This window comes from Loxodonta africana, chromosome 27 (assembly GCF_030014295.1).
Source record: "Loxodonta africana isolate mLoxAfr1 chromosome 27, mLoxAfr1.hap2, whole genome shotgun sequence".
NCBI classification, from domain to species: Eukaryota; Metazoa; Chordata; class Mammalia; order Proboscidea; family Elephantidae; genus Loxodonta; species Loxodonta africana.
This window is the reverse complement of record NC_087368.1, coordinates 15,715,936-15,732,603: the sequence shown is the minus strand read 5'-3', so window position 1 is coordinate 15,732,603 and position 16,668 is coordinate 15,715,936. Positions and strand designations below refer to the sequence as shown.

Sequence of the window (16,668 nt, the reverse complement as noted above, 5' to 3'; positions counted from 1 at the left end):
ACTCCATCACATGGATCACTGAGTCACAATCGGCTAAATGGTACACAACGACAACATGGCAAATGTCAACTTATAATAGTCTCTGAGTAAGAAACACTTCTACTACATATTGGTATCTGAGCACAAGATAAGGTGGTTAAAAGAAAGGTGAGAACTCACTTCAGCGAAGTTTGAAATATCCAACCACCTCTCTCTAGAAACAGTGTCGTGTCTCAAATTAGTTCTTTCTAAAACATATTCCTCCTGAGAGGTTCCTCCTGTATGACGCAGAATCCCATGGGTGCATATGTATCTTTTCTCTCTCGAAGGATGGAAAAGAGCTGAGCACCAACCAGGAAATAGTAGGTGCACACTGATGATTAATCCAGGTAGGCTGCTGTCATTAGCTGCTGCTGAGTCAACCCCGACTCATGGAAACGTCATGCACAACAGATGCTTGGTCCTGCCTCATCCTTACAGATCACTTGAATGTTCAAGTCCATCACTGCAGCTATTGTGCCAATCTATCTCGCTAAGGGTTTCCCACACCCTCACTGCCTGAGGGTCTCCCACACCCTCACAGCCCTCTACTTCACCAAACATGATGTTCTCCTCCAGTAACTGATCCCTCCTGATGACATGTCCAAAGCAAGCTAGTTGCACAATGTTCTCTTGTGATCCATAAGGTTTTCAGCGGCTGTTTTTCAGAAGTACATCACTGAGTCTTTCTTCCTAGTCTGTCTTCGTCTGGAAGCTCCACCGAAACCTGTCCACCATGGGTGACCCTGCTGGTATCTGAAATACTGGTGTCATAGTTTTCAGTATCATAGCAACATGCAAGCCACCAAAGTACAACAAACTGACAGACAGGTGGTGGCCAGGTAGATTAAGGCTCCAGATAACCAGCCCCAGGTCTTTTTTTTAATAACTGTCACCATATATTTGTGTACTTGAAACAAAAATATGTTCTTATGCTATAATGACTACTACACAGGGCAGACTGTCATTTTTACAGATATAATCGCTTTCTCTAAATTTGGTTAGCCACTAACTACTAAGTGAATTGTGAGGATGGCACAGGACTGGGCAGTGTTTTGTTCTGTTGTACACACGACTGCTATGAGCTGGAACCAACTCTGCGGCATCTAACAACAACTAAGTGAATAAGGAATTTTTCCCCCCTTCATCAGTATTTTACATCCCTCAGACAAAGCGTGGCTCAAATCCTTGAAGGAAGAGCTAAAAGTTTAATCCAACTCCTTCCACCCTACCGGCCATAGGGTCACCAACTTTTTGTAACCTGCAGGATTCTGGAGCTGTTTGTTCTCTCTTATCTAACAAAGCTGAAAGAGGTAGTCAAGGGCTCAACATATGAGAAAACTTTCATAGCTGTTCTTATCCCTGGCTGTACCTTAAAATCTCCCAGAGTGCTGTAGGAAACCAGAGATTCTGATTTAACTGGACAGGGGTGGAGTCTGCACATTAATATGCCTTAGAATCCAGGTAATTCTAATATGTTCTAAAATTCATCACTGAGAACCAGTGCTTCCCTTCCCTGTTTCTTTCCCTACATGAAGGAATATTTAGATGGGACAGGCTAAGTGCTCAGTAGAGCTAAGACTTACTGCCTGGGACCCTGGGTAGACTGCTATTCTATGGTAAGCAAACAACTCTTCTCATCTACAGATCTGGATAACTGCTTTCTGTTTGTTAACTGCTTTTGAGATCAAAAAGTTCTATCTGGGAAACTGTTATGCAGAGAACAGGCGTTCACAAATCAGTGGTTCTCAAAATTTTTTGTATGGGCAGCACACACTTTCGAATATCAAACGTTTTGAGGGCACTTGAAGGGATTAAAATGCTCTCAATGCCAAAAAAATTGTAAAGGCTCCAAGCAATCATGGCTACACTGTAACAATGATGCGAACGGCCAAGACACCCTTCACCACTGTGTCTAAGTCTGAGCAGAACTTCCTCCCACCTAGTCCTGGCCCCTTACGTCTTCCGAATACATTCTGGGAAAGAGGCGGTCTTCATGCAGCAAGGACTGCCCACACCCTCGCTCTGCTCAGGCCTCTATCGCACCTCACCACGGCACAGGTGCTCCACTGAAGCAAAAACACTTTTCACGTGCTGATCAACATGCAACAGCAAACTGTGAAAGCCATGGCTTTACATAGCTCAGGGTGAACTAACCAATAAGTACCTGGTTTTGATCAATTTTCACAATTTAATTGTTTATTTATTCACAATTTATTTATTGACCATGATATACCTCTAGAAAAAAAGCATAAAATGTATAGCTTCATGAATTTTGAACAAAGTCACCCTTGCAACCACCACCCAGGTCCAGAAAATGAACATTACTGGCACCCAGAAAGCTCCCTTTGTCCCCTCTCAGTCTTTAGCCCCAAAACAAACAAACAAAAAAACACCTGTTTTCATTGAGTTGATGCTGACTCATAGTGACCCTACAGGACAGTGCAGAATTGCCCCATAAGGTTTCCAAGCAGCGGGTGGTGGATTCGAACTGCTGACCTTTTGGTTAACAGCCGAGCTCTTAACCACTGTGCCACTAAGGTAGCTACTATTCTTACTATTCTGACTCCTATCACCAAAAAACTGGTTTTGTATAAATGGAACTTTATATAAATGGAATCACATTTTAACTTCTTTCCCTCAATGTTATATGACCTCGTACTAAGTATTAAGCACTTATTAAGAAAACCAGTGTGGTATGAACACAAGGATAGACAAATAGACCAATGCAAGAAAACAGACTCCAGAAATATATGGTCACTTGATTCATGACAAATGGGACAATGCAGGACAGTAGGGAAAAGACGGTGTTTTAATAAATGGCGCTGAATTAACTAACTAGATATTGATATGGAAAAACATCTTGGCCCCTATCTCATAAAACATGCAAAAACAAATTCCAGATGGATGGTAGGCTTCAATGTGAAAAGTAATTACATGTATATAAGTTAAATAAGGGACTATCTTCGCGATCTTAGTCAAGTAAAGATTTCTGAAAAGAGAATAACCCATAAAGGAAAAGACTGATAAAATGGACTTCATTAAAATTAAGAATCACTATTGATTAAAAAAAATACTATATAAGAAAGCAAAAAGGCAGATCACACACTGGGAGAAGATATTTGTAATACATATATCACACAAAAGATAGGTCCAGAATATATAAATAAGTCCTGTAAATCATTAAGAAAAATAAAAGAACTCAACTTTTAAAATGGGAAAAAGACTTGAACAGGCATTTCACAAAACAGAATATCAAAATGATCAGGAAAACATAAACCATCAGTAGTAACCATGGAAATGCAATCTAAAATCCAGAGTAAGATACCATTACATAATCATCAAAATGGTTATAATTAAAATAACAAAAACAAACAAACCACTGATAATACCAAGTGTTGGCAAACATTTAGAGCAACTAGAACTCACACAACCTGGTGGGTATTTAAAATGGTGTAACCAGTTAGGAAAATTGCTTGATAGTATCTTCTAAAGGCAAATATACACATGCTATGACATGTGTATATTTGCCTTTAGAAGATACAACTCCACTTCCAGTATTTTTAATGTATAGAAAAATGCCTATGGGAATATACATAAACTGAGGAAATCCTTGAAAAAGCACATAGAGCACTTTCAACAAACCCTCAAAACCGCAAAGATAAAAATTTCCTAGAACTGATATTTCATGAGGAAATCTATTAGTTCCAATGTGAAAACATCTGAATAATTCTATTGGCATTTAACATAATTTTTTCTTATTAGCATGGATTTATAGAAGTAAAAATCTAAGCAACTCACTTTATTTCCTTTAAGAATAAACATTAAACCATGTTAACTATTTGAAAAATGACATCTACTATGCCCAGAGGACATCGAGGCTTAGAAAGAAGATGAAAAAATAAAAGGTAACAGGAAACCATATGGAGAGAGTCATATGGTTTGTGATTCTAACGGTAGCTGCAAATGAGGTCCCATATTCCTCCATGGCCACACTAATTGGTCAGAGGCTGTATCAGCAATGCTCATAAAAACCAGGCTACCCCTTCCTGGGCATTTTCAGTTTCGAGAGCGGACACCTGCTTCCCATCAGTCTCTCACCAGACAGATAGGACTAGCATCAACCTACCACTACATTATTTGGGTTGCTCTTAATCTCTACTATTTATAAACAGAGTCTTCAGAGTATATGCATGCACAAAGTATAGCATGTGTGCACAAGCAGCTATCTACAGCAAAAAAACAAATTATCAAAAATAGCTGTCTGAAAGACCACATCTTGTTCTATTAATACCAACACACTGCAGTATTACATAACAATTTTTTCCCCAATTCTGTTATGCTAATATGCAAATCAATGAGCTCAACCATAGCTAGGAGCTAAATGTACTAATCAGAATGGCCTTGTGTATCTCTAACTACAAAAGAATTTTACATGGTCTCTTTCCATTCCAAAACTCCCAAGAATCTACATTATTAATCGCTCTTAAATCCAGTTGCTTGGTTTCTGGGATGTTAATGTCCAAATCAGTGTATTCAACATACTCCAAGAAGATACTTGGGTATCAATTTCACAGTAATGTGCTGTAAGTATTATCAAGTTTTATAATTATTAGACAACTCCAACACAATCATAGGGATCCATACTCTCAAAAGAACTCCACCTTAAAAAAAAAAAAGTTACAAACTGTTACCTGTTTTACCTGCCAGGACCCCAAAATATGTATAATTGTATATCAACTTTTGGTTAAAAAAGAAACAAAAATGGAAAATGACCCCCAAAAATGTTTTAAAAACCATCAAATCAGAGCTGATAGGAAAAAGACAAACTCCTGTTTTGTAGCTTAGTTAAGAAAACCTGTGGCACGGCAGACATGACTATTGCTACAGCTTGATGTTGGCTTGGTACACAGGTTGGTTTCACCCTAAGATCTGGCCACAAAGGCCAACGTTTCTAAGTAAAAAATTAGTTCTAGAACAGAACTGGTAGAAACTGCTAAGATCAAAGAGCCAGAATAACTTGGGCATGCAGGAGATAAAATGAAAAAGTCAGAGATACATTTTATAAGATGGAACAGAAAGAGGCCGACGGAACAGGGAGAAACGTGGGTCTTCCAGTCAGGCCAACCTGGTCTGAAAGATGGCTTTGCCCTTACAAGCTCTGTGACCTTTCTTGGAAATTCTCAAACCTTGTGGAATAGGTTTCCTCGTCTATGAAAGCGGAACAATAATGCTCTCCTTGCAGACTGTAGTGAGGATTACATAAAATGATGTGTATAAAACAACAGGTACATAGTAAACACTCAGCAAATTATGTAATTATGTTGTCATTTCTTAATATCCTTCCTCACCCAATTCTTGCATTGCAACAAAAGGCAGAATTTCTAACATTATATGACAAAACACACATTAGAGACCCTATTTCTACAGCTCTGCCGATTAGTCCTCTAGATTCCCTATGTATTTTCTTTTGTATTATTAATTCAACAATATTCCCAATGAATCTCTTTTGACAATCCAGTATTAGTAACTATAAAAGTTTAGATAATTTAGTTTCTAAAAAAAACAAGAAAAAACTGTAGCTAGCTTTTAAAGAAACCAAATCTCAGAAAAGAGATTAAATGCCTTAACAAACAGTAACACTCTTTCATCATGCTTTTTAAACTTTGATGGCAATACATAAATCAAGAGAAATTTTGAAAGATCTACTCTTATGTCAGGGGCACAAAAGCGACACATCATTTATATTAAGATCTTGCAAACAATTCTGGAACCAACCAAATTCCAGGATTCAATTTTAAATGAAGGTATTTCCTTCCCTTTGCTTGTTTCCAAAATTATGTACATGAAATAAATTTCTTCTTTGAAGTAAAGGACCCACTGAGTTTTATATTCCAATCAAAACCAGTTAGAGTTACATCTAAATACCATCATCATCAAATGCCTAAAATAAGTTATATCACTCATGTCTACTTGTTCATACATTCATACATTTATTTAATACATATATATGTTTAAATACATGTTTTTCACAAGACATTTAGCGCCTGCAGAACACCAGGTGAATAAGATGTAGTTACCCACCAAACTGAAAAACCAAACCCACTGCTGCGGAGTCAATTCCAACTCATATGGAAGGAAATGGGCCGTACGGGTTGGAAGCAGGGTTTAGAACAGGTTTGTTCAGGTTTGAACCCCTGCTGAGAATTTCCATTTCCACCCCACATATGCTGAATCAGAATCTATGTTTTGACAAGATCCCCAAGTGATTCTTGCGAACCGGTCTGAAGCCCTGGTTGGAAAGCAGAGAAAGAAACCATTCTGTTAGGTGATTATCTTAGGAAGACCTTGAATGGTGACTAAGAGAGGAGGAAAGAATTCCAAGCTGAGAAAAGAACAGAGATAGAATATAAAGGCTCAGTTTACGCACAGAGAGCAGTATTGTGGGACCACAAACAGGTTGTGGCAAAGAGTTTGTACAGAGCAGATTACAAGTTGGGTGACCATATAATCTAAATCAGGATATCTTTGAGAGTGAAAGGAGGCACTATTAGCAACTTCATCAAGATAAAAGGTATAAATCTACACCACACTGCACAAAATGAGACATGCGGGTACTTGGCTTAACGAAATTTATGTTCAACACTCTGTGATCATGTAGCTTGGGCTATTCAGATATGTGTGCAGTTGTGTTGAAGCATCAGATTCAGAAAAGCAACAAAGCTGTCTGTAACAAATCCAAGGCTTTGAACCTCAGTTTGACTCCCCGGGGACAATCTGCATTTCAACCCTAGAGATACTGAATCAGAATCTACATTTTTACAAGATCTCCAGATGATTCTTATGTATACAACTACATTTTAACAAGATCCCCAGATAATTGTGACGTTTATGGCTACATTTTAACAAGATCTCCCAATGATTCTTACATATACATCTACATTTTAACAATATTCCTGGATGATTCCAATGTATACACCTACACTTTAACAAGATTTCCAGGTGATTCTTATGTATACCTGGGGGTCTTGTTAAAAATGTAGATTCTGACTCAGTATATCTATGGTGGAAACACAAATTCTCAGCAGAGGGTCAAACTGAAAATAACCAGTTAATAGCCCAGAATCATTTTTAGGAGCATCTATGGAATATGTCTAAGAAAGCTCTCTGGATGCATTCTCTTATTTCGAAAGAAAAAATTTCCAAAGAAGCATGGAAGAGATAGCAAGCTACAATCTACGAACTTTAAGTAAGAGACACTGAAAATCGGGAGGGAAATACCAGATAATACTTACACTGAGTGCTTATTACATTGCACTGAATACTTCACAAACATCATCTCATTTAATCCTCCAACAGTGCTATGAGGATGAATTTCATTCTCCCCCCTTTAAACCAGGCACAGAGACTTAAAATTTAAGTATCTTGCCCAGAGTCACATGGAAAGGAAGAAGGGGAGCTGGAATTTGATCCAGGCACCTAACTCCAGACTCCCTATTTTTCACACCACACTATTCTGTCTCTTGAAGAATCCAGACATGCAACATGTGGCCAGAGTGCACCCATCCACCCTATAATACAGACTATCTGACCCCAAAGTGCAGCACACCTGACAAAACAGTGCATTCCCCTGACCTAGGGTACCGCCCGTCTGACCCCAGAGTACAGGCCAACCATGGGGTGAGGCCCAGCAGCCACAGGGTGAGGCCCACCAGCCACAGCGCAAGGCCCAGAAATCCCAGAGTACAGCCCACTTGACCCAGCGTGCAGCCTGCCTGAGCGCAGCCCATGAACCACTGGGTGCAGCCTACCAAGCACAGAACACAGCCCATCAGGCCCTAGAGTGCAGGACCCCTGAGATTATTAGGGAGAACACATTTTATTTAATCACCCCTGCCGTGTGACTAAAAGTGGGGGCCAGGAGAGCCTAGCCACCTGTCCTCCTCTGCCACTGGGGACCAGGCAGGTGCCAAGTGTCCTGCCAACAGGCTTGGACCATTCGCATAGTTGTTGTGAAGCTCAGTGAAATTAATCACATACTTCTGGGCAACCTATGAAGTTATTTCGACACAACTAAAACTTCCCTATTGGCTCTGACTTTAGTTTGAGTCACGACCAATACGCTATGCCAAGCACAACCCTCTTGATTCACCGTTATTATCAGTAGAAAAAAGCTGGCCAGGCAGCTTACAAGCATATGGTTTCAGATCCTGCAACCCACATGTGAAAACATTTGAATGATCTCTACACGACAGAATCCCATTAATATGGAACAACAAGGTAGCTAAACTAATCCAGAGATCTGGTAGGTATGTGGTGGCATCCAAAATTTGACTATTAGCAAGGGATAGAGCCTCTATTCTGGGACCAAACCAAAAAACCAAACCCATTGCTGTCAAGTGGATTTTGACTTATAGTGACCCTACAGGACACAGTAGAATTGCCCCACAGGGTTTCTAAGCAGCAGCTGGTGGATTCAAACTGCCAACCTTTTGGTTAGCAGCCAAGCTCTTAACCACTGTGCCACCAGAGCTCATTGGACACATATGTATGAAACAGAGTCTGAAAACAAACTACGAATGCTCATACTTCATTTATATTTGCATTTAGGCTGTGAATGACATTGCCCTATTTTGTTGGAGACTGAGGCAGGGGGAAAAAAAAGAGCAGTCTAGTTTAGACCCCCTACAGAGCATACAAAACTATAGAAGGAACTGACTAGATTCTGTGACAGAGCATTCTAAGAAAATAACAAGTGGCTGATATCAACAATGAGCAAAATAAACAATTTCCACTCAGTTGTCTATTTGGGCTTAGTGAAAAATAACAGATCAAACACAACTATTTTGAGGAAGAGGTTGGAAGACAGAGAAGGGAAAAAGCAGAGGGGGTAAGTAATTTTTAGGGTGTGAAATAAATACCCTCTGACTGCTTCTGAAAACTGAACTCAGGTTTGTGGCGACAGCTCTTTGAGCAGGCTAAGACAAGCACCCATACCCTGGCCTTCCACCAGTTGTTACCTTGTGTGGTCTGGAATGCACTGTAGTTGTTCGTCGGTGCCATCAAGTCAATTCCGACTCACAGCGAAACCCCATGCACATTAGAACGTAATACACCCCGTCCTGCGCCATCCTCACAATTGCTCCTATGCTTGCGCCCATTGTTGCAGCCACTGTATCAATCCACCTCGTTGAGGGTCTTCCTCTTTTTTGCTGACTCTACCTTACCAAGCTTGACGTCCTTCTCCAGGGGCTGGTCACTCCTAGACTAATGTACAGTACATTACTACAAAGTAACGTGCAGGGTTGCTGGTTGTCCGTTAGATTTTCTGGCCTAAATGATCCAAGCTGCCTATCTACCCCAATTCCCTTTGTGATCCAGTTACTGTTTGTATACTATTTCTGATATGCCCACAAGTTGCTGGCCATGCTGTTGTCTTCCCCCCACCTCCCAGTCCTGCCATCCAAAAAACAAAAAAAGAGGGGAGAGTCTAAAGTCAAATGCAGGTATTATTTTTAAAATCCAATTCAAAATGTGCTTGTCATCTATGTAGAACATATAAATACAGCCCAGCTTTTGCCTGCAAAGAGCCTAGTTTACTTAAACCACAGGCCAGTATCACATGCATCTGTAACTCTTCATTATTTTGTTTTTTATAATAAATGTGAAAAGTCTGCTCTTCCCCCACTTTAGGAAGCTCAACATCAAGACACAGTCTGGTGTAAAGGCTGTGAAACTGTTTCCCCTACACGGCACAGAACTATGACAATGATATTAACAAAAATAAGCACTGGCACCTTGGGCAAGGTCAGACCACTGATGCCAGTGAAGCTGGGGGCCTGGGTCAAGCTGCCACAACAGGTGAGTAAACAGCTGCCAGGCTATACGATCCGTCAATTCCTCTGCCAGCAGAAAGAGAGATTCTTTTCCTCCTCCCACATCTCCTACACTTAAAGGGGAAAATCAAATCCGGCGTCCCAAACCCCCAGTGCTACCTGGGCAACACAGATGTAGTACCCAGGCAGGCAGGGCAAGCGATTAAACTCTCTGAGCCCTGGTCTCCTCCAGCCGCTACTGGTGCTGCACTAAGTATGCACCATTACGTTAATCAGATAATTTGTCAAGCACTTTTCAGGTGCTTTTGCATATAAAACCAAACCCACTGCCACTGAGTTGATTCCAACTCACAGCAACCTTACAGGACAGAGTTGAACTGCCCCACAGGGTTTCCAAGGAGTGTCTGGTGGATTCGAACTGCTGACCTGTTTGTTAGCAGCCAAACACTTAACCACTGCACCACCAGGGCTCCATAGTAAGTGTTCAAAAAATGGTGGCTACTGTTCTTGCTTCTAACTACGAAAATAATTCAAAAGGTGTATTTCCTACTTACTAGAAAAAGCACTCAAGATCAGTGGTTGCCATGCTCTGAGGATGGGGGAAGGGGAAGACTGCAAAGGGGCCCCAGGGAGCTTTTTGAGGTGATGGAATCATTCTGTATCTTGATTGTGGTGGTGGTCACATGATTGTGTTTGTCAAAACTCACAGAACCAGACACCAACAAGAGTGAATTTTACTTTATGTAAATTATCTCAATTTAAAAGTACCAAGCAAAGTATTCATTAATTCTGATTAAAATAAAACATCCAAACTAATAGACATTGCAACTTCATTTATTTCTAAAATTAAAAAGAAATCTAAGGCCTAAAATGCTACTTTACATTTCTAGACCAAGCACTTGAATTAAAGGATTGAGCTATTTATAAAACAAACAAACAAAAAAATGGGATGCCATCTGAACAAGTAACCAAATTAACTATCTCAAAATTGGACTAGATTGAATGGTGTGATGAAATAAATTATCCGAAAATGAAAGTGATGTTTTTATTTACTAGATTACGGCACTGGGTTTAGATCACTTAAAATGACAAATATGCTGATGGCTTCGTCCCTAAAAATCCATTAATGGGCCTTTGTAGATAATCTAAAATGTGTAACATTATTCTCAATAAGCTAAGAAAACGTTGAAAAGTCTAGTGGTGAGTCCCACAATGTATTTATCTTCTTACGGTATTTATAAAAGGGTCTATGAGGCTGCTCGCCCTCTGAGTTTTCACACTGGTACCACACAACCAAGGAACTCTTGGAACATAGATCTGTGCATCTATTTTGGCAGAATATGCAGTTTTACAACAATGTCTTACTCAATATCATACTTATGAAACAGATGGCATTCCCAAGAAATGGTTTTAAATGAGAAATGTAATTCTGGTCAACCTACAGTGTTGTTGTTGTTGTTAGGTGCCATCGAGTCGGTTCTAACTCACAGGGACCCTATGCACAACAGAAGGAAACACTGCCCGATCCTGTGCCATCCTCACAATTGTGCTATGCTCGAACCCACTGTTGCAGCCACCATGCCAATTCATCTCCTTGAGGGTTTTCCTCTCTTTTGCTGACTCTCTGCTTTACCAAGCATGATGTCCCTCTCCAGGGACTGGTCCCTCCTGATAACATGTTCAAAGTATGTGAGATGTAGTCTCATCATCCTTGCTTCTAAGGCGCATTCTGGCTGTGCCTCTCCCAAGAGAGATTTGGTCATTCTTTTGGCAGTCCATGTATATTCAATGTTCTTCACCAACACCACAATTCAAAGATGTCAATTCTTCTTCGGTCTTGCTTATTCATTGTCCAGTTTTTGCATGCACACGAGGCAACTAAAAACACCATGGCTTGGGTCAGGCACACCTTAGTCCTCAAAGCAACATCTTTGCTTTTCAACACTTTAAAGAGGTCTTTTACAGTGTAGTCCTCCCATAGGTCTTGCACCTTAGCAATAATACCCTCTCTCTGCTCACTGTTTATCACATTAAGGCCATTATTTCTCCCTCTGCTTTCAGGATTCCCACACAAGAGGAACGTCAAGATTATAATGAAGACGGAAGCTAGGGGACAGGCATAGCTCTTAAGCCTAATACTTCAACTAATACTACCCCATAACTGCTGGTCTCTATTCCTTAGCGAATACGCTCCCTGTTATTCTCCCAGTACAGCCAGAATGCTCCTTAGATGCAAGGATGGCGAGACTCTGTCTCACCTACTTTGGATATATTATAAGGAGGGACCAGTTCCTGGAGAAGGACATCATGCTTGGTAAAGTAGAGGGTCAGTGAAAGAGGAAGACCCTCAATGAGATGCACTGCCACAGTGGCTGCAACAATGGGCTCAAGCATAGCAACAATTGTGGGGATGGCACAATACCGGGCAGTGTTTTGTTATGTTGTACACAGGGTCGCTATGAGTTGGAACAAACTGGATGACACCTAACAACATTCCCCTACATCTTAAATTATCACCCTGTTTGCTATACTGAGTGGAATACCAAAAAAAAAAAAAAAAACCCATTGCTGTTGAGTCAATTCTGACTCATAGCAACCCTACGGGGCAGAGAAGAACTGTCCCATAGAGTTTCCAAGGAGCGCCTGGTGGATTTGAACTGCCGACCTTTTGGTTAGGAGCCATAGCACTTAACCACTATGCCACCAGGGTTTGCACTGAGTTGAACAGTGCCCCCAAAATTAAAGTCCACTCAAAACCTGTGAATCTGACCTTATTTAGAAATAGGGTCTTTGTAGCTGTAATCAAGGGCAGATGAGGTTATACTGAATTAGAGCAGTACCTAATCCAATGACAGGTGTCTTCTTAAGAAGAGAGAAATCTGGACACAGACACACAGGAAGAATTCCATGTGACAGCAGAGACAAATAAGCAAGGGATGCATCTATAAGCTAAGAAACACCAAGGTTTTCTCGCAACTGCCAGAAGGTAAGCAGCAGCAAAGACTCATTCTCCTTTACAGCCTTCGGATAGAGCATAGCTCTGCTGCACGACCACTTCATTTCAGACTTCTAGCCTCAGGAACTGTGAGAGAATAAGTTTCGGTTGTTTTAAGCCACTCAATTCTGGTCAGTTGTTATGGCTGCCCTACGAAAGGCGAGCATCGACTTATCTACTCCCGTGTCCGCTCTTGGACCACCTGACTGTGTTCATCACTTACATTTCAGCAAAAACGTAAGGAAACCAAGGAAAAGATGTCACTATTGCCTTTTCACTTTCTAACAGCACTAACTTCTACTAAGCTATGATTTTTTTTGTTTTAACAAAAGTGCAGTTGAAAGAATCCCGTCAAATTTGCTATTAACATGAAAGGCCTCTTTATTCTATTAGGACATTGCCTTGATGCTATAAGTTACACCTTTAAAATATACCACATTACCCCTAAACGCCCTTTTAACTCAGTACTGAGGTCACACCTGAAGTTCATCCTTCAGCCAAAGATTAAACAGGCCCACCGAACAACACATGTGGCTCAACCGTGTACATGAGACTAAATGTGTACGCCAGCCCAGGGGCGATGATGAGATGGCAGGAGGAGACAGGAAAGCTAGATGAATGGAAATGGGGAACCCAAGGTTGAGAAAGGGAGAGTGTTGACATGCTGCAGGGTTGGGAACCAATGTCACAAAACAACGTGTATTGTTTAATGAGAAACTAATTTGCTTTGTAAACCTTCATGCAAAGCACAAAAATATGAAAAAATAAAATATACCACACTAAATTCGTCAAGATACCAATTCAAGGGGAAACATATCAAGCAGTTACTTATTTAAATATAGCATACTTACCTTCCTGTGAATCATATAACCTAGGCTTACTCAACTTTCAACTTTTAAAAGGTGTTTAAGAAAAACGCAAGGTGAAAGTGGAGGCAAGAAAAAGGAATCAATTAAGTTACCTCAGGATGCACAAGATCATGAATAAGACATGGGACTGGGAAATCTAAAATCACCGTTTTAGAAATTAACAAAACCTAAAAGAGAAAACTTGTATTTCCTTAACATTCTTTCTTTCCCTCATTCATTCAGCAAGCAGCCTCTACTAGGTTGCTGGCACTACCTGCGGACATAACAGGGAATGAGAAGCCAAATGCCTTCATTCCAAAAAAAGCCAGGCCTGTTGTCGTCAAGTCAATTGCAACTCATAGCGACCCTAAAGGACAGAGTAGAACTGCGCCACAGGGTTTCCAAGGAGCACCCGGTGGATTCGAACTGCCAACCTTTTGGTTAGCAGCCGTAGCTCTTAACTACTACACCACCAGGGTTTCCTTGCCTCCATTAGGAGGAAAGAAAGTGAGAAAATAACTGTCAAAGTTTCAGAATTCCATAAAAGTATCAACGTCATTTCTAAAACCAGTGATTTCTGAACAATTAACCATGTTCCCATGTTCTTCCAGCGCACTCAATGAAGAAATATCTCCTAAGTTCTCAATTCCATATATCAGAAATACTGATACATCACCCTCTTTCTACTCTCCCATGAATGTAATTAAAACAGATGCTGATTGTAACTAAATAAGTTACACTATGAATCCCACTATAGACACCAACGAAGTTTACATTTTAAATGCAAATAATAAACCCTAAAAAAAAAAAATTGGAGGAGGTGGTTAAAATCGGTAGGCTGGTATCTTCTCTGGAACTCTGATGTCAAAGTTCATTAACTCAACACCACAAAGCAAAATTATGACAAATATTTGGTAACCAACAAAAGCAATGACATGTAACTCTGTCAGTGGTATTGATTACTATGCACAGTTGAAAGCAACTTTCACGGAAACGTAAGCCACAGAGCAAAAGAAAATATAAGTCACTAAAAGCTACGTATGCAGCAAAAACACATTTTACTTTCCTTAGCTTAACTCTAAACATGTGCTGCACACAGTTAAAACACTTGATCTTTAAGTCCTTCATTTGTGCCCTTGCCCAGACATAAACTGTGCAAACAGATGACATGGCGAAAGGCAGTTTCACAACTGTGTTACATAGAGTGTATCAAGGTGGTATATTTCACTAGACGATTGAAGAAGTTGCTAACATCATCAGACATTTTTACAGTACTTGGGAGATTTCTTACAGATCCAATTAAATTCCACATACCACCAGTGTCAACTCTCTTCACTGTGGCACGTTCTGTCTTCTCTCCCACCAGCTATCAGCCACAGGAAGTCTGGTTGCAGCCCTGTCAATGTGCTTTACTGCTCACGTCCTAGTAACCCCTTGATTTTGAGAAAGCCACATTTTCATATTTACTCCAAACTTGCAGAATGAGCTAGTCTTGCCTCAGGCTCTGCTCTTCCTAGCTCATCAACTTTTTTTTCACTTTCTGTCACAAGAAATATTTTTACATTGCGACCAAAGGGCAATATTAGAAGGAAACCACAACAAACTGAGGAGTTTCAAATATTACTTCTTGAGTTTAAAATGCACAAAACAAGCGCTGGCTTTCTTCTGCTAAATAACACGGTGCAAAAGATAAGAAACCCGAGCAAACTGCCCAAAAGAACTTCCACAGAAGAACTGGAGGCCTGCCTACTGCAGTAAGGAAAAGATTAAAGCGTGTAGTACTGTAATCTCTCAGGGCTTTTGAGCCCAAGAAGACAGAAATCTGCATTTATGCTCAGAAACCTACTTCATTTCTCCATATGACTGAATGACTATATAGATTGTGTACCCTCCAAATATAACCATTTGCAAGAGACAACTACATACACAAATCAGAAGAAACCTATTAAATAATCTCTGTTCACCTCTTGGAATTTTTAAGAAAATGTTTCCACGTAATCCTCAACTGTCCTTGAAATACAATACACAGGGTGTCTTTTACCAACACAGGCTACCGGAGACAGAGCATACCCTGCCCAGGCAGGTACAGGTCATAATTCCAGGCCAATTCTGCAAGAGGTGACAGCCTCAAGTTTAACTGGGGATGCCTGCACACAGCTCCCGCTGCACCTTGGGGATCACCTCTCCATTCTTTCCAAATGCCATTTGCATCCAACCCGTGTTCCTGTTAGCAGTGGGCTCCCCCTACATCTCCCTCCTTACACTCCCTTCCCCCGTGGAAACAGACCCCGAGGCCGGCTGGGGGTGGGCTATCACTGCCCTTCTTCCACCTACCTTGATGATGCTGCTCCGGCGGGGCAGGCCGCCCGGCTTGCTCTCCCGGGGGAGGGGACCAGCGGCCGGACTGGGAGTCAGGGCGAGCGCAGCTCCCCGGGGTCCCCTGGCGGGGCTGGCTTGGGCTTCGTCCCCGGACACGCCGAGGCTGCAGTCTCCGTTGGAAACCCCGCCGCTGTCATAGCGCGCCCGCCCCTGGCCGAGGCGACCTCCCCCGCCGCCACCGCCTTCCCCGGCTGCGGCTTTCAGGGAGCCCTTGGCACCGAGGGCCGGGCTCGGGGAGGTGGGCAGGGCCCCGCCGGCGGTGCCCCCCCGGCCGCACTCCGCCATGGGCGCCCCGCGACCCGCCAGCACAAAGCCGCGTCCCCGCGTCCCCGCCGCCGCCTCGGGCCGCCGCGCGGCCCCTCCTCCTCTCCTCCTCCCGCCGCCGCCGCCTCGGCTGCTTCTTCCGCTTTTTTTTTTTTTTTTTAATTTAGATGTGATGTTTGTTTCGAGCTCGCCTCGCGCACGGTTAAAGTCGTGGCGACAGAATTATCAGAAGATTCCTGCAGGGGAGAGAAGAGAGAGACCCGAGTCAGCGCCCGCGGCGGCGGAGCCGGGCTCCCGGCACCTGGGGAAGGAAAACACGCCCCGACAC

General features: G+C 41.8%; 1 protein-coding gene across 2 annotated transcripts in view; it reads right to left on the bottom strand.

The window, feature by feature from the left end:
• PLCL2 (phospholipase C like 2) overlaps positions 1 to 16,361 on the bottom strand; it is a 218,726-nt gene extending 202,365 nt beyond the window's left edge. The window contains exon 1 of one of the 2 annotated variants that reach the window (XM_003415738.3): positions 16,032 to 16,361. In XM_003415738.3, the coding sequence (XP_003415786.1) occupies positions 16,032 to 16,361 (330 nt within the window). The remainder of the gene's footprint in view (positions 1 to 16,031) is intronic. The other variant, XM_064277341.1, reaches the window with a different exon arrangement.
• Positions 16,362 to 16,668: the final 307 nt, after the last annotated feature.